The sequence below is a fragment of the Hemiscyllium ocellatum genome, chromosome 21 (genome assembly GCF_020745735.1).
Source record: "Hemiscyllium ocellatum isolate sHemOce1 chromosome 21, sHemOce1.pat.X.cur, whole genome shotgun sequence".
NCBI lineage: Eukaryota > Metazoa > Chordata > Chondrichthyes > Orectolobiformes > Hemiscylliidae > Hemiscyllium > Hemiscyllium ocellatum.
Genome location: NC_083421.1, coordinates 36310423 through 36336536, shown reverse-complemented (window position 1 = coordinate 36336536; position 26114 = coordinate 36310423). Strand labels below are relative to the sequence as shown.

At 39.3% G+C, this 26114-nt stretch overlaps 1 protein-coding gene across 1 annotated transcript in view; it reads left to right on the top strand.

Annotated features, from left to right (window-relative positions):
- cacna1ba (calcium channel, voltage-dependent, N type, alpha 1B subunit, a) overlaps positions 1–23463 on the top strand; it is a 600961-nt gene extending 577498 nt beyond the window's left edge. Inside the window, exons 42-48 of the mRNA XM_060841327.1 lie at positions 1258–1367; positions 4899–5029; positions 9115–9244; positions 10943–11050; positions 15871–16090; positions 19452–19675; positions 22687–23463. Coding sequence (XP_060697310.1) covers positions 1258–1367; positions 4899–5029; positions 9115–9244; positions 10943–11050; positions 15871–16090; positions 19452–19675; positions 22687–23247 — 1484 coding nt within the window. The 3' untranslated portion in view covers positions 23248–23463. The remainder of the gene's footprint in view (positions 1–1257; positions 1368–4898; positions 5030–9114; positions 9245–10942; positions 11051–15870; positions 16091–19451; positions 19676–22686) is intronic.
- The last annotated feature ends 2651 nt before the right edge of the window (positions 23464–26114 follow it).

The following is a 26114-nucleotide window of genomic DNA, read 5'->3' as shown; positions in this document are numbered from 1 at the left end:
AGGTTAGGTGGATTGGCCATGGGAAATGCAGGGTTATAGGGATAAGGTGGTGGTTGGGGTGCGGAGGTGTGTGGGGAGGCGGGTCTATGTTAGATGTTCTTTGGACACTCAGTATGGACTCGATGGGCTGAATGGCTTCTTCCACATTGTAGGGATTCTATGATTCTATTTTACCAAAAATCAGCTTTGCATTAATTTTGGGGACTCTGTGGAGAGTTTCTCTGCCTGAGCTCTAGTGTGTTCTCATGGAGTTCTCCGCAGCTCCCCTCATTATATGAGCACAAGCCTCGATGGCATCTCGCATGTGCTATTATGCACTCGCCACTGATAGAAGTACTTGCCGCTACCAGGATCTCCTGGGATTCCTGGCCAGTACCATATTTAAAGGCCAGCTATGCACCAGCCAAGAACTGCCCTTCACAATGTATGTAGTGGGTGGCACGGTGGCACAGTGGTTAGCACTGCTGCCTCACAGCACCAGAGACCTGGGTTCAATTCCTGCCTCAGGCGACTGTCTGTGTGGAGTTTGCACATTCTCTCCGTGTCTGCGTAGGTTTCCTCCCACAATCCAAAAACGTGCAGGTTAGGTAAAGTGGCCATGCTAAATTGCCTGTAGTGTTAGGTGAAAGGGGTAAATGTAGGAGAATGGGCCTGGGTGGGTTGCGCTTCAGCAGGTCGGTGTGGATTTGTTGGGCCAAAGGGCCTGTATCCACACTGTAAGTAATCTAATCTAGTGGGAGGGCACTGAAAAAGAAGTACTTCTGTAGGCACAAAGGTTGCATGGGTGACTCTTCATTGTAAATATAGGCTCACAGTTTATTGCTAATTTGCAGCATTGTATGTCTGCTTGACTATCAGTGTTACTGTAGTGACAAGAACCGAGATACACAGATTACCTATCCACAGCTCTATACAATTAAAACCAAAATTGGTAAACATTGGTTTGATTTTTGTGTTAAGAAGGGATATTTGAAATTTCAGGGGAAGATGACTGATAAATCGATTTTCACAGAAGTTCTTTCATTAACTAGAATGTTAAAGATGTGGAATCTTCATCATCCTTTTGTAAGATATTTTACAGTTTGCTGGCTGCCATTTTAAGTGCATATTGCCCAATATTTCTGGTCAATACATTGGTTCAATACAGGATAATGAAATAATTCTGAAAGATGATAACCCATGAAGCTAGCTCCTTATTCAATCATGATTGGTTGCAAGAATGGGAATTACTATCACATTTGTCATTTCTTTCTGCAGCCACAGAGTTGACAGTGGGGAAGGTCTATGCAGCGCTGATGATTTTTGATTACTACAAGCAGAACAAAAGTAAAAGAATCCAACAACAGCAGCCAGGCAGCTTGTCACAGGTAATTAGCAAGACTGAGCCATGAACCAACACTTGGTTATTCCCCTCTTGATTCTAAAGTTCCAAAAGACAGAGCCCCCTAAATATATTTTATGTTGCTTAAACATAAAAAGCAACTTTCCATCTTCCAAGAGGCACGACTATTTAACTTCTACCTCTGATGATATATAGAGTTTTCAACACTTGTTAAACTATTATCCCAGTAACTGTTTAATGAGTTCACATGTCTGAAAAATTAACAAGAATTATTTCATCCCAGTTCCACCAGCAATGAACTTCACTAATTGCATGTAAATTTGGTTAGTCACCATGCTGCTTCCTTTAACTAGACTATTTTAGATAACTTTGCATGGATTTCTCCAGTAATGTAACAATGCAGCTTCAAAGTCTTTCTGAGAAGAAACCTGTAAATGTTGTGTGTGTGTGCAAGTGAATAGATGCATACCTGTGTACTTGTGAGTTACTCTCCTCCTAGACTGCCACAGAGGAAGGAACTTATTGAGAGTAATTTTCATCTTTACCATTCAAACAGTAACCTGGCAGCATCAACTGCTCAGCCTTTGTAAAAGCCTCCTGATTTTCTTCCCAGTGAAATAAACACATTAAAATTCAGACAAGTTGTACAACAAGTTGTCACAGAGTCATAGAGATGTACAGCATGGAAACAGACCCTTCGGTCCAACCTGTCCATGCCGACTAGGTATTCCAACCCAATCTAGTCCCACCTGCCAGCATCCGGCCCATATCTCTCCAAACCCTTCCTATTTGTTTATCCATCCAAATGCCTCTTTAATGTTGCAATTGTACCAGCCTCCACCACATTCTCTGGCAGTTCATTCCATACACGTACCACCCTCTGCATGAAATGTTGCCCCGTAAGTCTTTTTTATATCTTTCCCCTCTCACTCTAAACCTGTGCCCTCTAGTTCTGGACTCCCCGATCCCAGGGAAAAGACTTTGTCTATTTATCCTATCCATGCCCCTCATAATTTTGTAAACCTCTATAAAGTCACCCCTCAGCCTCCGACACTCCAGGGAAAACAGCCCCAGCCTGTTCAGCCTCTCCTCCAAATCCTCCAACCCTGGCAACATCCATGTAAATCTTTTCTGAGCCCTTTCAAGTTTCACAACATCATTCCAATAGGAAGGAACTTATCTGATTCTGTGTTGTGAACTTCGTCCAAACCAGTTCCTCCAAGATTAGTTGTGAAATTCACTGTTTGTTAATTTTTCCAGATGCACTCTGATGTCCAGCGACACACAAATTCAAAAACAGCAAAGGCAATAACTGTGCAGGTTCTCTCTCTCTCCCTCTCTCTCTCTCTCTCTCTCCTGCACTGTCCTCACCATGTGCTTCCTTTGTCTGCTCTTCTCCCTTTTAAAACTGCTGTTGTTTTGACTTTTTTTTTCCCAAAGTTCCAAAACAATGCAACAGCATATAAAACAGTAATTGCTGCTCCTGGAATTCAAGGAAATCACCTCCAGCACCTAAAATTCATCAGAAAAAGGAGCAACTCTTACAGCCAGAAATGTTTCCTGTCCTCCATCTGCCTGTAACACTAGGTAACCCTCCCCACCCAGGTGACAAAGTTTAAATCAGCCTGTTTCTGAAAAAGTGACAATGGTGGGAAAGACCACGATACATAGATTTGGAATGAAGTATATCATTGGATCTGCGTAGCTTTACTTACTGAAGATGGTTTTATTTGACTTTATTCTTGAATCTTAACAAGAAAAACAGTTGCCTTATTATTGAGGTGAATGTTGATCAATTAAAAAGATTCGTGATTTAGGGGAATACTTGAAAGGTAAGGAGCCTGGAGATTGGTAGTGTTTGAGACATAAGGTTGAGTTTTTCCAGGCCACTGAAGCACTTGGACAATGTTCAGACTTGCAGTTTGTGTTTTCTGAAACTCTCGATTCTCATTCACAAGCTGAAAGTGGAAGGTTTCGTCCACAACCTCTATCCAGTGTGTCCCCCCTGGCAGATCGTATTCTTCAGTTTTCTATTCTGTACTTGTCTCCACTCCTCTTTGGCTCCTTCTGTCAGTTCCCATCCCACTGCCTAGGTGGCTAATGGAAGTCTAGCTCCAAGGACTCTGTAATTGGGCAGAGGTGAAGAAAGGTCATGTCAGATCCTACTTCCTAAAATTGATTACGTTATATACTTTTTTTCTCTGGGCAAAAGGGATCTGCTTGACTATGGAGGCCTGAACATATCACCAAAGCTGAATAACTTTAGTTACCACATCCAATGACAAGAAAGCAAAATGCTCATTACAATTCCTTGAGTACTGGGGGAAACGAATCTCCTTTCTGAGAGATCGATAAAGATTTGATCCTTACAAGAGGGACTGTGAAATGCATTAATTTATTTCAATCCCTACATTAAGCTGTAAGATCATTTAACATTTCCTTATATAATACAGATATAAAATAAAACTTCAATAATTAGTTTAGCTTAGAAAAATCTGAGAGTCCATTTTATTTATTGGCATCCCTTCTGTACAAAGGCTGAACTCTATTGTATCATTGCAGGTTTGTGTCGTGTGGGTTATCTCCCTGCTGAAGTTGATGTGTGTTTAATGAGTGAATGTGCCAAGGAGACTGCTAAACACAAAGTCCAAAGTAGCCATGTGTATAAGCTGCTTGTTCTTTGTTCAATAGTATCAGAAATAATAAAACTGCCATGTCGAGTGGATTTGTAATTGTTCATTTTCCCAGTAGAACTACTGTCATTGCTTTGCAAAAGTAATTCATTGTTTCATTGTAAGCATGTTTATAAGACCCTGACACCTTTTATGTCCGCCGCTTTCAAGTCAGTATTAAGTTCTCTTTGTTTCTTTGCATGTCATCTTGTACTCTCAGAGGTCCTTGTCTCTCCATCTTCATTTGGCCAATCCTCCAGCCTGTGCCAGACCTCTGCATGTTTCCATATCTGTTGAGCTGTTCTCTCCCAGACTGCCATCTTTCCTGACTGTCAATTATCCCCACAACGGAACAGGGACCACATCTTGAGTACAGTGCCACACAGTTGCTATCATCAGGCCTGTGTTACTCCTGTTTGGACTCAGTGACGATATTTGTCTAAAATGCTAAAAACTTTCTTTTAATTCTATTCTTCCTTCAAACTTTTGATAAGAAACCCCTGTGATTGAGCATAGGGAAATAAGTTGGAGAACACATTTCCTTAAAAATACCTTGTATGTTTAAACCGATTAATTAATCTGTTTTCTTCTATATAATTACATATAATTATGTGATGCAATTCTTTTTAGCAAATTGCCTTCTTTCTGCATGTGAGATTGAAGGACATAAAGCATAGAAGGCAGGTCATCACTGCACGGTACTTACAATATCTCATTGTGTAGTCATGGATATTTCCATGCAATTGGAATTAACTTGCAGTGGGATCCAGCAACGAATCAGTCTCCTCAGATTTTTGCCTTTTGATTTTGCTTGTACTTTTTTTTTGGTTTGCATCCACAAGTCCCTTTCATTCCAGGCTTGCACTGTATTATATTTCACACAGACTCGAACATCGTTCTTTCAGCGCATGGTGGGAGCCCTGACACCCACGCAAGAAGAGCCCCCTTCACTTAACAACACAAAGTCCATCTCTCATCCGATGAACAAGAATGCACTCAACAATGGTGGCAACATGTACGTATCTGAAATTTCTATTCAATGTCTTGATGTTTCTCAGACTTACTCAATACAAATTTGTTAGGCATATTGGAATGAGTTACAAGAGAGTGACAGGTATCAGTGGATTCCGAAAAGCACTGGATATCTTGCTGAAGGGAGGGGAGATGGATATCTGGTGGGGATTAACTGAAATGTGCTAGATATGTATACTGGAAAGAGTTGGCCATGTTAGGTCAAATGGTGTTTACATGTTCTGGAAGTTATTGATGTTCCTACAATCAATGGGGTACCAATTACATAGAATCTCTTGTTTTGTTGGGCCATTATTGCTTTGTGATTTAAGTGGAGATTTTATTTCAAGGAACAGTTGTTTGTTGAATCTCATTTATATGAATCATTACTCTCATCAGTTTCTATCCTAAATAAATTAAATATTCAGACACTACAAATTCTGCCAACATAAAGAAGATCTGCTCTCAACAGTATCAGTGCTGTTTTCTATCTGTTCATTTTCTAGGCAGTGTGCATAAACAAAGTCCTCTCATCCTATTCATCAGAGATTAATGTAATGTGAAGCACCAACTAAACTACTTGTCTGTCATTTGAGGGATAACATTTCGTTGGTACCCTAATGTATGCTTTAATGACACAAAGGCAGGTAGAAAAGCAAGTTGTGATGCAGACACAAGGAGACTGTAAGTGGATATGGATACGTTAAGTCAGTAGGTTGAAATTTGACAGATGGAGTATAACACAGGAAAAGGAGAACTTGTCCACTTAATCAGGAAGAGTAGAAAAGCAATGTACTGTTTAAATATGGGCTGACTGCAGAACTGTGAGGGACAGAGGGAACCATGTGTCCTGGTGTTTTCACACAGACGGTGATGCATGTATAGAATGAGCTGCCAAAGGAAGTGGTACAGGCAGGTACTAATACAACATTTGAAAGCCATTGGACAGGTATGTGGTTAGGAAAGATTTAGAGGGATATGGGCCAAATTCAGGTAAATGGGACTAATTCAGTTCATGAAACCTAGTCAACTTGGATGGGTTGGGCTGAAGGATCTATTTATGTGCTGTATGACTCAATGGAACATGAATTGCAAATAATTAGGTTACAGGAACAGCGAGTAAATTGAAAGCAATGGAATTTTGTTGTATATTGTGAAGGAATGGAATATAAAAGTGGCAATATTTTACTATTATTGTAGAGGGCATTGGTGAGGCCACATCTAGAGTATTATGTATAATTTTGATCTCCCTATTTAAGGAGTGACCACAATTACATGAGAAGCAATTCAGAAAATGTTCACCCAACTGATTCCTGAAATGAGATGTTTATCTAGTGAGGGATCATCTAATGGGGAAAGGTTGCTACTATATTCATTGGAGTTTAGAAGAATGGGAGAGGAGTGAAACATATAAGGTCCTGAGGGGACTTCAGAAGATGGATAGTGAAAGAATGGTGAAGAGAGACTAGAACAAAGTAAGGGATGTCCCATTTAAAATCAAGATGAGGAGAAATGTTTTTCTCTCTGCAGCTTGTGAGTTTGTGGAATTCTCTTTTCCAGGGAGCAATGAAGATTCTTTTAAGCAGAGATAGATAGTACTCTTGACTAGTGTGGGAGTCAAAGGTTGTTGGGGTACCAGCAACAAACGTATCAAATAGCAGAGCGGTCACATGGCGCTAAATGGTCTGTTCATTCTCCTCACATGCACATTCCTATGTTGAAGCCTTGTTGATATATATTCTGTAGGTATCTCTTTGAACCTCCTGTGTGAATTCAATTATAAAATAATGTCTAACTGCATCACTATAGTTTAATATAGGGTACATTATAGGAGCACTTATAAATGCAAATAGCATAGGCATATTTCATGAATTTTGTATTATGAATAATTTGATGTTTTAATCACAAGCAACAGACTGTTGTGGTAAAATAAACTTATCTATGCAAGCTTTATTATTACAGAAGAATGATCAGATACAAGTTTTGAATTGGATGAATACTACTTTCGATGCGAGTTGTAACTGTGGCATTAAGAATTGAGAGCCACCCCTCCATTGGTGTTGCTTTCCTATGATGCAAATGAAAGACCAAGAATGGTTATTTCCATTCTGAGTTACTAGCAGCCAACATTTGGAACAGATGGTATACAGAATGTCAATGTTCGTCACATATCAACTTTTGTTTTCTTTTGACCGGTGATAAAATTATTGGCAGACGATGGTGAAGATTACAGCAGTTGGGCTCTGCTGTAATTGTTCCATGAGGATTAGTGGTGCTTTGTTATCAATACCTTTGGAATAAATAGGACAAATCCCAACTCCCAAAAAAAAGTTGGGTCAAGTCTTGCTAAAGGTTTAAATACCATATACCATAAAAGAAGTACCCAATGTATCTTCTAATTTTAACCAAAATGGATGAGAGACAGGCAAGCAATAATGTGGCCTTGTCAGCTACATAACATAATGAGGCTGCCATCCTTCATTCTAACAGTTATTCTGTAATAATTCATGTAAACCAGGTTTAACCAGTCCTGGAGAAAACCAACAGCCTAAAGACCTGAATCAATAAGTGCTTTTTCAGCATTGCTTGTGGGCAGGAAGAACAGAAGTGTCCTCTCCATAATTAACAAGTGACCAGGTGTTCCTTCTGTCTCCCCTTTACCTTCCTCCCAAGTAATCTGCATGGTCTGTCATGATCACCATTAGATTCCTTCTACTCTGCTCCCTCATGATCTCTCTTGCTTTCCCAATACACTGACCTGCTCTTGTAGGCTTTAGCCTTGTCAAATAAGTTCCTGACCACATGAGCACCATTTGTCAGTCAGGCTGCTTTGGGGAGGAAACCAACAGAAGAAAGAATTATAAAAGCCTTGCAATTAAAATCTACAGATTATTTGTGAAATCTATTCTTCAGCCTTTTCTGGCTCCTTAACAGCATCCTTTTGTGGAACTCACCTCGAGGCTAGAAAAGCTGACATTTCTACCAGGTATTCCCAATAGCATCCATCCATGCTTTTAAGAGTAATGCATTTAATGTTTGGCTCCTTTTACTTGAGATGTAAAATACTTTCACATTAATCTTGTTTGACGCTCAATAATCCAAATTTGTCATTTGTCAGAGAATGATAGTGAATGGTCTCATTGATATTAAAGGGATCTGTGCCTTCAAGGCAAATGTTAATCCTCTTGGATCATGGCTTGATGTCATAAATCATGTAAAAACTCTTCACTGCATTCCTTGTGCACCATGGTATTGCAGAATAATGAATTGGTCTCTTTAATCAATATTGAGGACATTATTTAGTCAGCTGCTGTGTATTGTCTAATTATTGCTGTGTGTAACTTTGCATGTGTTGTTCAAATACTGAACACCTTCTCACAGCCAAATTTATTATTACTTGTTTCCATTCTGATTTTAAGTAGTCATGATTTGGAGGTGCCTGGGTTGGACTGGGGTGGATAAAGTTAAAAATCAAGAGTGTAGTGCTGGAAAAGCACAGCAGGTCAGGCAGCATTCGAGGAGCAGAACAATCGATGTTTCAGGAATGGCTTATTCCTGATGAAGGGCTTGTGCCCCCAATTTCAATTCTCCTGCTCCTTGGATGCTGCCTGACCTGCTGTGCTTTTCCAGCACCACATTCTCGACACTGAGCCTCAGCATCTGAAGTCCTCACTTTCTCAAAGTTAAAAATCACACAACATCAGGTTATATTCCAACAAGTTTATTTGCAAGCACGAGCTTTCAAGGGTGGAAAGCTAGTACTTCCAAATAAATCTGTTGGACTATAATCTGGCAATGTGTGATTTTTAACATTGATTTTAAGTAGCTGATTATTAACATAGTTCTTTCATCTGATTGTGTTTCTCCTCGTGGAACCTATATTCTCAATGCCCATTACATTATACTTTATCAGGGCTGAGTTTTTTGTGTATCTGAGAATTTCACACCACAATCTATGTGTCCTTAGAATAAAGAAGATATATATCGCAAACTGCTCGGAAATATGTTGCCAGTCAGGCTATAACAGAGCAGGTTGTTTTCCTTCACAGAGTGGGCAGCGCTGTAATAATTACATTTTCTGTCACTTAGTTTGTATCAAGGTGGGCTCAAAGAATCCTCACCCTGGTTACAGGCCCAGGAGGCATTTACTGAAGCCAAACTACGAAAGCCTGAACCGAGTCAGGCAGATGAAACTCCAGGTCTGCAAAGCAGCCCTCAGGTATGATGTTAATATTTAATTTGCAAGATAATTCTTCAATGCACTTAATAATTCCCATTGACAACTGAGAGTGACTGTGGCCAAAATCATATCTCAAGCTTGCTGTTATTATTTGATCTTGTAAGGTGCATCTTGTCCATAGGACGCATGTGACTGAATGAATCATATGTGACATTTTGTTAAAGAAATGTTGAAAAGGCCAACATTTAAAGAATGAGGATTGAGAATAGTCCATAGCTAGTTCTTGTAGTATTCATGTTTTTACACCATGGAAATACAAGTTGCAAGTTTAATCTCGAGAGAACATGAATTCACAGCACACTGTCTGCCTGAGCACTTGCACCTTCCTACTTCAAAGAGACAACAGAAGGCATGCTACTAAATATGTGGCTCTAATTCTATTAGGTAGATAGGTCTGAGTTCCACAATTTCCATGATCAATCAGCATCTAAAACCATTAAAATGGCATGACATTGATTTCAAGTAATCCATTGTTCAAGGAAATTAACACTAAAATGTAGATTAGATTCCTTACAGTATGGAAGCAGGCCCTTCGGCCCAAGAAGTCCACACCGACCCTTCGAAGAGTAACCCACATAGAACCATTCCCCTACCCTCTCTTTACTCCTGACTAATGCACCTAACACATGGGCAATTTAACATTACCAATTCACCTGACTTGCACATCTTTGGTATTGTGGGAGGAAACCCACACTGACACAAAGAGATTGTGCAAACTCCACACACAGTCGCCCCAAGGCTGGGATCAAACCTGGGCCTACAGTGCTGTGAGGCGGCAGTGCTAACCACTGAGCCACTACACCACCCCTGAACTATTGTGCAATTTTGCAAAAAGGAGCTTCCACAAGACACAAACATCTCCATTTTCCAGCCCCTGTCTTGTAATTAAATAAGTATGCAGCTTTCAGCGAGTTGAGATCTGACCTGTGGGGTGACACGATGGCTCAGTGGTTAGCACTGCTGCCTCACAGCACCATGGATCCAGTTTGATTCCACTCTGGGACAACTGCATGCTTGGAGTTTGCACATTCTCACTGTGTCTGTATGGATTTCTTCCAGGTGCTCTAGTTTCTTCCCACAGTTCACAGATATGCAGGTTAGGGAGGTTATTCATGGGAAACACAGAGTTACTGGGTTGGGATAGGTCTGAGTCAGATATTCTTTAAAGGGTTGGTGTGGATTCAATGGACTGAATAGCCTACTTCCACACTGCGGGATTCAATGTTGATAAATAAAACCACTGCTTTATAATCTTCTGGATTCCCTGTTGAATTCAGTAATTTTATACTGTAATCCCAGTTTGTGTCTTTTTATTTGGGTGTTTTAGCTTTTCTTTTTGTTTTGGTTTTGCTATCAGATAACAGCATATCTGCTCCAGGTACACATGTTGTGTCTTTGTTTCTCTCTTCACAGATACTATGAATTTCTCCAGCATTTTCTGTTTTTGTTGTAGATTTACAGTATCCACCGTACTCCGAATTTCAGATACAATAACTCGTCATCTCTGTCATTGAAAGGTCAAAAAATCCCAATGAGAAATGAACATTGCTAGTTTTTAATTATTTATTTGTTTAGATGGTGCAACTATTTTAGTAGAGATTTAATCTCAGTGAACAGTGAAGCTATGATGAATTGAATTGAATGGAAAAGTACTGGTGTTGACTTGCTCTTGCACAGGCTGTGGAGATGAGAGAGATAGGGTCTGATTCAAACCAGACAGATCAACCGGGCCTTGAGACCCAAGGACGTGCAGCATCGATGCCTCGATTAACAGCAGAAACCCAGGTAAGTGATTTGCAAAAAAAGGGAAGTGTAAATATTTCACATCTTGACAATGTGCTTGGAGTATTTTGATGTGCACACAGAATCTAGACAAATCCCAATTTGAAGGAATGTTGTACACCACAAAATTATCACAAAATGCTGTAGACATTGTCCGTGCTGCAGGACGAATTCTCCAGCTAATGGTTGGGGAAAAGTGCTATTACCAATCTTCCATTTTGTAATGGTGCAAATGACCTGATTGGTAAACAGTGGTAGAGGGTAAACCTTTTGTGAGTCTTAGTATGAAGAGGCATGACAACCAGACCTAGTTTATTGTGTGATAACAGAGGTAAAAGCTACGTTGGCTTGTTAGTCATAATCATTAAGAGTATCAGGGGCCAGGGATGACACATCTGACCCATAAGGATCTTAAACTAGACTCCTTCCAAGGCTATACATCATGCAATTTCTAACATTAACCCTTTCAGGCTCATTACCTTATATAATGATGAGATTCAATCAAGTCTGTAGAGGTGAATCATGAGAAAACAAACATTAAATATACAAGGGAAAGGTTAGGATCATGAAACTATTGTCCTCTTTCTGTAAGGGCCATTAGCAATTGATGACATAAGGTGTATATTGTACATACACTTAATTTACTCTGCTCAGTTTTACTTCTTGTCAGGCAGACTTTGATTTTTTTTAAATTTGTTTTTGGGTATCCTTACAAATTTATTAATTAAGACTTTTATTGATTATTTTGAGTCGATATTACCACTCAAGAATTTGAAGGTAACGTTAATAAGTACAAGTCTTTGATAATAATGACAGAGCTAACCCACTGGAAGTGTTTACAATTCAAGATATAATTTAAAATTAGCTTCAGAAAGAATTCTTACTGAGGGAATTGCACATAATTTCTCAGTGCCATCTGAAAACATTGAGTGCTTAGGTAAGTAAATATGGACTTGAAATAAAGTCTCAAAGATAATCAAACAGAAGAATTTAAACCAAAAACCAACCAAAATCATTCACACTTTTAAAATGTGATCTCTGGATACCACTAAGATCAAGTTTCCTCCAAAGATTTAAAACAAATCTGTTCACTCTTCTGATGGTGAAGCCCGTACTCTGGGTTCATTGTATTCACCTGAAATTGATGTTTTATACTTTCAAATGAAATATGTACTTTCAGAATTTATTCATTTTCAATGATTAGCCATTACAATGATATTTTTAGACTTGTCTTAAAGTAATAACATTGTTTGATAATGCCCTGGTTACAACACATTCTATTTGTAATATTCTTTTCTTTTATAATTTAAACTATCGGCTTCAATCACAGTACATGTCGCTTGTTCTCTCATCCAGGCTGGTTAAATTATATGACAAAAATAAACTTGTGATTGCTTGTTGTTGTGAGATCAATTGCTGGAACATTTCATAATTTTTGTGCTTTGTCTTTCTCATTCCAAACAACATTTGCCTCATCCATCCTTTCCATCATCCCCTAATCCGACTTCTTATTTCACTGACTTCCGTCTTATTCTCGTAATGACCTTTCTGTGTTAATGCTGTCACTTGCTCCTTATCTGCTTTTTCCTTCTGGTGTCTAACATTCTGGGTTGATTGGTTTTGCTTTTGTAAATGTATCTGGTGTTTTGGTTTGCTGTGCTTTTTCTCTTTTTACACATCACCCACCTGTCCTAACCTCGCCCTGCCCTGTGAATGCTGTGCTATGGGCTGCTTCACTGTGTCATCTTACTCGGTCCCTTGCTGAAGAAAACATCTCGATCATCTGGGAGTGTCCTTGCAGTATGTAACTTGTATCTCATCCACATTATTTTGTTATTTCAGTCCTTTGCCCTTTATGCATTTTCCTATAATTTCTTATAAACGCAGCCCCATTTGCACTTGTGCTGCTGAGAGTACCCGGGCATCATTTCAATTTGGTGTATAGCCCAGACCTATAGTTGCATTTGTACAAACCAAATGCAGTAAATCAGAAACAAAAGCAGAAATTGCTGAAAAATCCCTGTGAAGATAATGTTTCAAATCTGGTGACCCTTCTTCAGTTCTGTAAGAACCTGAAAAGTTAACTCTTCACAGATGCTGCCAGACCTGCTAAGATTTTCCAGCAATTTCTGTTTTTGTTGAGTTTGTAGCTTCAAGTACTGGTGCAAACTCTTCCCTCTGAAGTGTAGATTAGATTACTTAGAGTGTGGAAACAGGCCCTTCAGCCCAACAAGTCCACACTGATCCGCAACGACCCATTCCCCTACATCTACCCCTTCACCTAACACTACGGGCGATTTAGCATGGCCAATTCACCTAACCCATACATTTTTGAACTAGGGGAGGAAACCAGAGCAAACCCACACAGACATGGGGAGAATGTGCAAACTCCACACAGTCAGTCACTTGAGGCGGGAATTGAACCCTGGTCTCTGGCACTGTGAGGTAGGAATGCTAACCACTGTGCCACCGTGCCAAATGAGTGTATACAACACATGCACTACAGTTACATCTTAAAGAGAACTGCTACCAAGCATGCTCTCCACTCATTGCATCTATGAATAAAATTGCATGCTGTGACTACAAATCCTGATTGGTCTGCATGAAATCAACAATGGTCAGTAAGATTTGGAACATTGGGTGTTTAAAAACAGATTCAAAATTCTATTCAGAATTAAAGTGCCCATAATGGAAAAAAATTATGTGTTAAAATTCAGTTTGAATTTATTTATACCAGGAATAAACAATGAAAGACTGCTTGGGCTTGTACAAAATGTACTTGAGTTTTGCATCTAGCTTGCTTGTACTTCCATGTAATAGTTATATGTTTGCTTGTTCTAACTTAAACTACAATGTATTGATTAATCAGGCATTCCAGAATGAGCAATAATTTAATTAGAATTAGGTTTTATTGTCACATGTACTCAAGTACAGAGATACAGGAGTACAGTGCTGAAAATGTGTTGCTGGAAAAGCGCAGCAGATCAGGCAGTATCCGAGGAGCAGGAGAATCGACGTTTTGGGCATGAGCCTTTCTTCAGGAACTGAAGGGCTCATGCCCGAAACGTCGATTCTCGTGCTCCTCGGAAGCTGCCTGACCTGCTGTGCTTTTCCAGCAACACATTTTCAGCTCTGATCTCCAGCATCTGCAGTCCTCACTTTCTCCTACAGGAGTCCAGTGAAAAGTGTACAAAGTTGCCATTCGCATCACCATCCTAGGGCCAAAGGTAGCTAGGTACAAAATAGAACATAGAACATTCCCGTGCAGTATCGGCCCTTCAGCCTCGATGTTGCACTGACCTGTGAAAGCAATCTGAAGCCCATCTATTCTATACTATTCCATTTTCATCCACATGTTTATCCATTTAAATGTCCTTAAATTTGGCGATTCCATTACTGTTGCAGGCAGTGCGTTTCACACCCTACGACTCAGTTACAAAGTAGAAAATCTCAGGTACAAAGTAGGAAAATAAAGGAATAATTTAAACATTAATGTAAATGTTTCAATAATAACAAATATAAGGAAAATTTACTGAAACATGCAATCAAGAAATTCTTGCTCATAATAATTAACTAGCTTCCATGAATTGTAAGATACACATGTATAGAAATCATGGCCTAGTGTGGGTCAATTTAGTCTTATCATCAATCATTCTGATTGATAACTATTTCTGTTAAACTATGGTTGATTTTTCCAAATAATGCAGTTGGAGTGAAGGACTTAAAACCATCAGTATATTTATGAGGTGCATCCTTGCAACAGTAGCAATACATAAACTCCTATTTGGCAGTTTCAAAAAGCCTTTAAAATGTCATTAACAATTGTTTACAACTGGCACTGAGATAAAAGTAAATGTCCAGACTGGATCAGACAGAGCCTGAATATGACATTATAACTGATTGATAAACATATCTGCCTGCCAGAAAATCAACTGCTAAATTTCATTATTAATCCAGTTCATTCAGTTGAAGATGTTTGGCTTTCCAGGAATCCTGTGTTGTTCAATATTTAAAAACCAGAAAGCCAACCTGTGCAGGTGATTTTTCTTCCATTGCTTTGTCGAGATAAATCTTAAACAAATTCTGGTGTTTAAAAGTTCAGGCGTTTGGGGTGGCACAATGGCTCAGTGGTTAGCACTACTGCCTCACAGCACCAGGGACCCGGGTTCAATTCCCTCCTCGGATAAATGTCTGTGTGGAGTTTGAACATTTCCTCTGGGTGCTGTGGTTTCCTCCCACAGTCCAAAGATGTCCAGATTAGGTGAATTGGCAATGCTAAATTGCCCATAATACTATGTGCATTAGTCAGGGGTAAATGTAGGGGAATGAGACTGGGTGGGTTGCTCTTCGGAGGGTCGATGTGGACTTGTTGGGCTGAAGGGCCTGTTTTCACACTGTAGGGAATCTAATCAAAATTTTCTAAACACTTGAAAGTTTAAACACAGAGAAACTATTCCTTCAGTGTTGCTTAGTCAAAATCATGGAGCTCCCTCTCTAATAACATTGTTGGAATGTCCCTACATTCCAAATACTCCAGCTGTTCAAGAAGGTGGGTCACTCCCATTTTCTCAAGATTGGAGGAGGGAGGGGTAACAATTATTGCTTGCCCAGGCAATCCAAAACCTCTGAATTAATTAAAGAAAAGACATTTGAATTAACATAAGTAACAGTTTGAATTTTTTTTCTGTGTTAAGTATTAGGCTTAATAGTGTCAAATTAAGAAGACTCGTATATCCCACCATCAACAGAATTATAGAATAAAATGTTATCATCATCTCTGCTAGACTTTGACTTTTATGTGTGTTTCTAATATTGTTGTGTAGCCAATTCCAGACACAAGCCCCATGAAGCGTTCTATCTCTACGCTGACACCACAGAGATCTCATGGAATGCATCTCCCTGATTACTCTCTGGAGCGGGTTATCCCAGAACGAATGCCTCATCATCACCACCACCACCATCAGCACCGCTGCCATCGCAGAAAAGAGAAAAAACAACGGTCACTGGAGAGATCTCCCACTAGGCATGCAGATGGAGAAACAGGTAACGAACCAGGATTCCATAAAATTGAAGAATTAGAAATTGTATGAAAGATGTGTGAAATTTCTTGGCAAGGACATTTATTATCTGAAAGAAGGGTATCTTTAAAGGTACATTTAGTTACTGGGAGTAGGGTAGAGTTGGAGTGGGTAAAACTGAAGATGGTCTTCTGTAGCTGTTGCTGCCACAGGTGCTGTATTAAATGAGTATGGGTTGTTTTAGTCTAGCTCTTAGTGCACTCTGTGTCAACTTTAACATGACCCTGTCCCATAAATGTGTTCCTCATAAAATGGTGAAAAACTCCATTGAGGCTTATATCCCATCACCAAGTCACACTTTAAATACATATAGAGAGTCCTTCACCCTGATTGAGCTTCCTTAGAGCCAGCTCCCATAGCGAACAGAATATCTGACATTTCTGTTCTATCTGTCAGCCAGGGCTCCCTAACTGGACAAGGTAACAGCCCCAACAGGGAACTCACATTCTGCGCGGTCCACCTGGTTGACTTCATTACAATGGCTACGTAGCAGTGGGAAAACAACAACGGTGGTGTGGTGGGAGTTTTTAGTTTTCTGAAGATGAGACTATGACATTGTCCTTCATAAAAGTAGAAGGATTCATGTCAGTGACAATCAAAGGATTGTTATGGACCAGACTCCCTCAAAACATTTCAAGTAAGTAGCCCAGGCACTAACGTTCCTCGTTGTTTTAAGGAGGTGTAATGCGGATATTCCAGGAATGACACAGTTGGTCAAACCACTTAATTTCAAACAAAACATAATTTATTTACAAGATTACCAAATGAAACACAAACAAAAGAGAACAGAATACTGAATAACTTAACCTATCTGAAAACTCAACAGATCATCACTACTTAATGCTGCTGTTCCCAATATTTGCAACAATCCCCATAAATACCCCTTGGCACAAAAGGTAAACTGAAACATAGAGTCCTACAGGAGAGAGGTCAGAGACAGAGTACCAGCATGGACTTACTTCTTTGAGCCTAGCAGCTTTTTCAAAAGACTGACTGCTTTCAGTGAATAGCCAGACCAAACCAGAGGTAAGCTGAGCTGGGAGAACTGGCTACACCCCTTTCATTGTACAGGTTTTTTTTTTAAACTTGAAAGCCTTTTGTCTGAAGCAGTATCTGTTAGTTATAATCAAACTGACCTTTCAAAGCCAGACCTTTCGTATTTGCTGCTTTTATAATCTCTCTGACAAAAATAAAACAAGGTCAACCTAACCCTGTTAAATGATCAACATCATCACATGATCCAAAACATAATTTAGGAGGGGAAGCTCCTGCATCTTACCTTGAAGAGAGATGGATAACTGAAAGCTGGATGCATGGCGAATTCTGATATAGTCTCCTGTACAAATGAAATGTGGGATCTCCTAAAATCCATAGGATCACAGGACTGAAGCGAACATAATAAAAAAAAACACTTGTTCTAGTTTTGTCATTTGTCACAGCTCTGCAAATAAAAATAATTTGCTTCAGCAAATTGCAAGAACGTGTGTCAAGTACCGATCAAAGAACTGGAAAAAAATGTCTGCACCGAGCAGATGTGACTCCAGTGTTTTCTGAATACGTTCAGGAGAACTGTATTTGATCCTTGTGAATTTTAAGAATTCTGTGGTGTGGATTTGCAACTCCAAAAGAGTGACAGATGAGAAAAGATATCTTCCCTTGTTGCATCCTCCCTAACTGGTGCTTGTCAGTTGTATATATGATCCTATATCATTGCAGAAATAAAGAGAGAACTGTATTTAAATAGCATCTTTCACATCCTCAAGGCATCCTCAAAGGCTTTTAGAACTGTAGTCCTTGATATAGTGCCCACAATGTTTCTGACAATGGATGAACAGTAAGCTCCCAGAAATGACAAGTTGATAATTACCAGCTAATTGATAATGGTGATGTTGATTAAGAGATAAATATGAGTCAGAACACCAAAGAGTAACCATTAGCACTTTTAAAAAATAATGCCATTTTATGGAGCAGAAAGGACCATAGTTTAACAAGCTGTTCAAGCAACAGATCTTTCCTCCACTAGTAACCAAAAAATGGGGAGTATTATATATGTTTTACTTGCTGTTTGCGGTATTTTCAGCCTGCAGTAAAGCATATTATGAAGCAAAAATAAAAGCAAAATACTGCATATGTTGCTGATCTGAAACAAAAAACAGAAAGTGCTGGAGAAGCTCAACAGGTCTGGTACCATCTGTGGAGAGGGAACGAGAGTTAACATTTTGATTCTGATATGACTCTTCAGAAGCAACAGTCATTTCTAACTCCTGCATTTACCTGAAATCCACACTTTCCAGATGGAATTGCTATGTCTTAATCGGGACTCAGGCTGAATACTTCACTGCCTACATCAAGGCTGTGAAGCCGTCTATATGCTCCATCCTATTTTCAGGCTGGCCGAGAACATCTAACTCAGCACATACAGTGGGTAGGGTCTGTTACTTTATTCTCTTGGATGTAACCTCATCACACACATGGATTGATGAAATAATGATGTGGGTTCTTTACTTGAGATAAGACTGTATATAAATAATATTGACTGGCAGCTAAATATCGTACCTCTACTTCCATCACTGCTGCTACAGACTGTCTGGCAACTGGGAATAATGCATCACATTTTTCTAAGGAATGTAATGATTGAGAGTGGTTTAAGGAATGCATCTTTAAAGGTACATTCACATCATATCACAACTTCTTCCTTTTTAATAAACAAAACATTTCCCTTTCCTATTTACGTAACAGCGAAACAAAATAATATATTTTCCTCAAATCTGAGTCATAGAAAATAAAATTATAAATTTCTGAAATATATTGGCACTTTGCTTATCCATCCAGAACTTTGTCCCGACACTTTTACTGGAGGCTTTTCAGAAAAAAAAGGGAACATTCTGCAGATGCTGGAAATCTGAGACAAACACAAAGTGTTCGAGATACTCAACAGGTCTGTCAGCAACTGTAGGGAGAGAACTAGAGTTAAAATTTCAATTCCAGTATTACTCTTTAGGACCAAAGAGGTGTCACTTTTTTCAAAATAGTGACTCTTTTTCTCTCTCTGTTAAGTTCTAAGAAATACAAGGAGGCTGAAGCTTTGTACAGCAGCAATTCTATTCTCAAAGTGTTTACTTGACCATGCAGCAAGTTTGGAGAGAGTTGTTCCCCACTCAAAATGGCATTATGTCATGAGATTGGACTCTTAAAGTGACAGTCCACCATACTTACAAAAATACACAACACTTTCCACGAATAGTGCTTGTGTATGGACACTGACTATTGAACAAACGTCTCATTTAGTTGCATGTTAATGCTCTGTTTGATAATGTTCCTTGCAGACCAAAGGGATGACTTCAGTTCTGCGGCTCGCCAAAAAGAACAACAATCAAAGGAGCGTTCACGAGGTAGATCACAGGAGCGGAAACCTCCATCCTCCAATGAGAAGCAACGTTACTATTCCTGTGACCGATATGGCAGTCGGGAAACCCCACAGCCCAAGTCAACTGATCACAGCCGGTCAACATCTCCCAGTGCAGGCCCAGACTATAGCCTCCGCAGACAGGTGAGAAGAAATTACCACACGGCAGGGAATTGTACTTGTGATGGTCAATTTTTTTGGTATTAACTGATGCTGAGAATATTAAAGCTTTTTTTTGAAAAACAACTGTTAATTTAGAGGTTAACACAGGTTTTTAAAAATGTTTGAATTATTGACATATTATTGTATTATGGTGAACTCTTCAGACTTAAACTCTAGTTAATTCTGATTTATACTTTAAAAACTGACTACGCTGAGATCTTTGAAGTTAGAAGTATTATTTTTTGCTTTTGTGTAATGTTTGAAGTAATACCTGGTCAGGAGAGTAAAAGGGAGTTGGGAAGGTGAGGCAGGTTGGAGCCAAATACCATAGGAATGTTTAGTGTCTTAAAAGGTAAAGTCACCATAGTCTTACCCGACTATAGGCTGTCCTGTCATGTCAGAGAGACAGGCAGTGGTGATTTAGCCTGAAGTTCACCACACTTCAGGTAAAGTGAGAAGTTGAGAAGGAGAATCCTTCTTGATATTTCAGCTGCTATAGGAATTCAACCAACACTGATGGCATTAATTTGCAAAGCAGCTACTTGAACTAACTGACCACCAGTTTTCACTGTATGGCCTTTGACCATATATGGCCACTGATACTCCATCAAATCCATCTCACTCACTGCCTTTTTTGTTTATGGTTTCCATCTCTGACCACCCCCCCCCCATTCTCAGCTCCACTTTCTCCCTTGCTAGTTTCCACTGACTCACTATCACTTTCCTATCCTGTTGTTCATAGTGATGAGATGGAAGGAGTAAGTGAGTGGGAGGGCTGGTGAGTGGGAAGTAAATGAGTACAAGTTCATAAGAGGATTTTTATCATAGATCAGATATCATAGAGTCATACAGCACAGAGACATGTCCTTTTTTTTGGTCAATTTAGGTTCAAGAGAGCTCGTAAGTTTTTAAAGTAAAGATTTGTGATGGTCTCATGGTGATATCGTTGCACTGTTAATCCAGAGACCAAGTGGAAATCTCACCATGGCAGACAATGGAACTTGAATTCAATAAAAATCTGGAATTCCGAGTCTAATAATGACCATGAAACAATTGCTGATTGTCATAGAAAACCCATCTGGTTCACTAACGTCCTTTAGGGGAGGGAACTGCAATCCTTACCTGGTCTGGTCTACATGTGACTTTTGACCTATATCAATGTGGTTGACTTTTAACAGCTTTCTGGGCATTTAGGGATAAACAATCAATGCTGGGCTAAACAGCGACACCCTCAACCCGTGAATTAATAAAAATAATATAGATTCAAGAATATTTGGTTTCTTAAGGGGAAGTAGAGGTGTACAGCATGGAAGCAGACTCTTCGATCCAGTGCATCCATGCCGAACAGATATCCCAACCTAATCTAGTCCCACCTGCTAGCATCTGGACCATCTCCCTCCAACCCTTCCTATTCATGTAACCATCCAGATGCTTTTTAAATGTTGCAATTGTACTGGCCATCACCGCTTCCTCAGGCAGCTCATTCCATACACGTACTACATTCTGAGTGAAAAAGTTGCCCCTGAGTTCTCTTTTATATGTTTCTCCTCTCACCTAAACCTATGCTCTCTAATTCTGGACTCCCCCATCCCAGGGAAAATACTTTGTCTATTTCTCCTATCCCATGCCCCTCCTGATTTTATAAACCTCTACGAGGTCACCCCTCAGCCTGCGACACTCCAGGGAAAACAGTCCTAGCCTATTCAACCTCTCCCTATAGCTCAATTCCTCCAGTCCTGGCAGCATCCTTGTAAATTTTTTATGCACCCTTTCAAGTTTCACAAAGTATCTTTTGTTTAGCACACCATTGTTTTAGATACATATTAGGAGTGCATAACTGTAAATATACTGATTAGATGAGAAAGAATATAGATAAATAATGCAAGTAAATAAATAATAGAAAGATTTTCATTCATTGCCAAAGTTAAATGCTGAGCTCTCACCCCAACATCAGTCAGAAGATAAGGCTGCAGTTAATAAGCAGGTGTTATGTTCAATGTTTATTGAATCTTGTTCACCCTTGACACATGATGTATAGCTACTGATATATCTCTCTCATATAGCATTATTGTGTATTACATACTAAGGTACCATTTTGAAAAGATAACCACAATGAATCTAGAGGTATTTGTGACTTCTACTTGTAGCCCAATATCCCAATTGCCTCATTACTTTGAGTGAATACCACATTGTACTGGTTGTTTCGATCTTCTGGTTTGTCACAACAACTTGAAAGTCTTCGACTTTGCTATTCCAGCACTTTTTTTTCTTGAGAAAGTAGAGTTAAGGTTAAGGATTCACCATGATCCTATTACCTAGCAAAACAGTTTTGAGGAAACTTATAGCCTAAGCATGCTGCTATTCCTTATGTTTCTCTTACCATTTCTGTAGTAAAGAAGCCTGAAGGTTCACTATGTTTAACATGTGTAACTTGCTTATATTTACAGCCGTGGTTTCATGAATGCATACAGGTAGTGTGAAATTTGAAGGCATATCACTCCATAAGAACTTAACTTGTACTCAATGGTGCAAAGAAAATAGTTCACCATATTTTAACAACTTTTAATTGATGAAAGTAACACCTTTAAACCGTGCTTTAAATGTATTAACTGTTTACTGAAATTGACTTTAATTACTATTCTTTAAATACTGCACCAATAACATTTCTGTTGGTTTTTTTTGCCTATCTCTGTATTCTTCCTATGGATGAGTTTCTTCTGGGGTTTTGCCTTGTATGCTTAATGCTTAGTACTGCTAATTATTTACCTATATTTTCAGTAGTTGATTTTGCCACTGATGATAATCATTTTTCCTTCCAATTCTCTCTGCATCTTTTGCCTCATACTTTACTTTCCCTTTTTGGTGCTTGTCTGAACATTCCACCTTATTTCTTCTGTCATGTGGCTCTGTGCGTCCTTTTTCAATCTTTTTTTTTGCTTTCTGTACGTCTGTTCTTTTGTTTTTTGAATTGCTTTGTTCCAATTTTCATCTAGGGCAGTGGTTCGGTTAACGGCAGCCCTCTGCAGTCAGTCTCTGGTGTGAGCACCCCGTGTCGTGGTCGACGACAGCTTCCGCAGACCCCCCTAACACCGCGCCCCAGCGTCACCTACAAAACTGCAAACTCCTCTCCAACTCAGTTTAGCAACCTGCACGGTGTTTTGCCCCCAACTCCTCCAGGGAGACTCAGCCGTGGACGGTCAGAGCACAACACCTTCCTGCGCAGCGACTCCCAGAACCAATCATACACTGGCGATGAGAGCAGACAGCCAATGGTGATGCGAATCGGATCAGACCCTTACCTGGGGCACCGTGAAGCTTGCAACAGTGATGGACTCGCACTGCCAGAGGAGACTCTGACCTTTGAGGTGGCTGTTGCCACGACTACGGGCAGGTCCCCCAGGACTTCCTGCATCTCACCTTTCACATCTCAGTCTCACCAAAGCCGCAGAGTCCCAAACGGTTACCACTGCAACCTGGGTATGAGCATGGGTCCTGGGACAGGCGCGGGAGAGCGGCAATATTATCGCGAAACAGATGAAGACGACTGGTGCTAGCATGGCAGTCTAGCGAGACTCTTACAGATTATACATTAATATGATGAGTTTTATCATCTGCAGGGTGTTCTGTCGGAGCTCAGAGTGTATATTAATATGCAGCATTCATGGGGATTTAGAAACTGGAAATTGTTCCAGAAATCTGATTTTTTAAGAGTTGCTTCAGCTTGTTTTTGCACTGAATTTGCAAGTGAAACATGGTTCACTTGAAGTGAAGAAAACAAAAGACTGTTTCATTCTAGAAAACATCTTGTTTTTCTATCTCTCTCCCTACATTGGCTATTTCAGAAAACAACAGATGCCAAATTTCTTTACAAATATATTCATAGAAAACTTGATGAAATGCAGTAGCCTGCTGTAGTGAACGACTAGGGCAAAAGGTGAATGAGTTCGCCTGTTCACGATACAGGTTGTGAGAAGGTGGCTCTCCTTTCATCACAGACTTTGAGTACCAGAGTGGGGGGAGGGGGAATAGGCGGGTGGGGAAATAAGATATTTTAATGCGTATTGAGAGACTAATACAGACAGCAAAACATTTTAAATGTAAGACTTGATGTTAATAACGGAGAAAAATAATGTCTTGAATGGAGCCAGTAAACAAATTCTGCTCTCGTACTGCACTTTGTCTTCACGTTTCTCTGCATTGTCCACGTCTGCACCAAGAACCTCTGCAACATGTTGAGTTCCAAGTTGTGGAGTTGTCGGCACCGTTTCTTTGGCTCCAGAGGCCTTTTGGTGTGCTGCTTTTCACACCTTATTAAATTATTTTGTTGATTTGTTTATTTGACCATTTCTGCCTTTTTTTTACTTTTCATTCACCATAGCGATAACATGGTCTGCGATCCTGATTTTGTAAATTGTTGGTGAAGATGCGCACATAGTCACAGTAACTTCATGGCATGCACTTGTTTTTCATAAGTGTACAAAAAGTCAGCATTTGTATGTAAAGAGGTAGCCTGATGTCATTCCACTATGTATTTCTTGCTCCAACTGTTGAATTCCAAGTGCCTAACCTTTTAAATATCTCCTAAATCAAGATGCAGCCTTTTACTTTAGTGCATCTCAGCTGGTAAGTGGGAACCCTGGGAGATATGGCTAAAAAGCATAGGTGAATGATGCTAGTGGTTTAAATCAAAATGTCCATAAATGGTTTCTTGAGAACCGAACTTGAAATTAGGAATGACATGTTGCAAAAATCAAATTTGAAACATAGAGCCAAAAGACTTTATTTGGTGTTGATAAGCAAATATAGGCTTTCATCTTTTCTGAAGTTAAGACATAGGAAGGTCAGTGCTGAAACAATGTGCGAACCGGTACAGCATTATGTTTGCTGTCTTTAAAATTCACAGTGCATGTCCAGTCTTATAAACTTGGTTGTAGCAGTTATGAGCACATGTTCTATGGTGTACAGTTTCTATGTTGTAAGGATATGTGGGAAAACATTGCTGTTGCCGTTGTCATGTAAGTCTTTTCAAGAAAATATGTTGAAAATAGCCTACAAAATGTGCACTTTGAAGAGTCAAATGATGAGTAAGAACACTGGGTTACAGAGGATGATCCATGTGTTTGTCAGGAGGGCTATGCAACAAGTTGATATTTGTCAGGCAAAAAAGAATATCGTCCTTTCTGTAGCTTTATCTGCTGGATTTTCCTGTTTCAGGCTTCAGCATGATTGTGACCAAATGTTTTATAGATTCTGTTATAACAAAGGCACAATGATTATTTAAAATTTTAAAGAAATCCATTCTTGGCTGGGTGGGGGAGGGGACTATATATTGATAAAATTAATCCTGCAATGTTTAACAGGAAATTTTAAGTCAAACGTACATCGTGAATAATGCATGCGCCAATTGTACTCATTATTATAGAACCTACATCTTGCAGAAGGATTGACTTTTTTTAAGGTAAACTTTCCCATGATTTTGGAAATGATAGTTTGTGATGTGATGTTGGAAATTGATTGTGTCAGGGTGGGGGGTATTAAAGAAAACATCTCCCTTTTTGTGTACTGCAAAAGTACAAAAAAGTGTCAACACTCTTATTTACAATTGTTTTCTCCCAAGTCAGTATTGTGGGGCTGCTGTGGGTAAACAAACAGGGAAAAAAAAACTAATAATGACAAAAAATGACAATGGAAACTCTTGCCAGTTCACTGTCAACTGTTACCTGTGGCCTCACCACCTTTTCTGTGTGCAGCTTTAGCACCTTCGAACTCCTTCCCATCATCTGTTTACAGTAGGTTGCCAAACTCAAGATACACCCAACTATTTTCACATCCAGAATTCAGTTTATTTGTGGTTTTACTTTGATGAAGTAATGTTAGCATGTGATAAGTGTGTGCATGGAATATTGTTTATCTTGGTACCACTTTTTGATACAATGTATTCATCATCTGTCCATTTTTAATAAGGGAAAGATAAACACATTTATAAATTTGGGAGTTTGTTGCGATAACTTTATATATGAAACAGTGTTGGGTAAATTACTGAGTTCCAACCATGCAACTTGACCGGAGCTAATAAGGTCCTGTGATTAACAGTTTGCTGCCTGATTGATATTTATCAGCCAAACTTTGAACTTCTGCAGTTTCTACTGTTACATTTTGTATGAAGCAGAGTCCTTGAATTAAATAAAACTTAGAAGAAAAATTTCACATGCTTCATGTTTTTCTAATTTGCACAATTTTTAAACAAGACTTCTGCAAATCTTTAAAACAAATGTTAGTTGGCTTTGTTGTATTAACTAATATGTTAAGAATGTATGAATGTTTTGAAATTATATAAAGATGCATCTGATGAGCTGTTCTTATGTTTTTAATTGATGGTTTGCACTTGTACCAAAAAGAACACAACCCTAATTGTAATTGG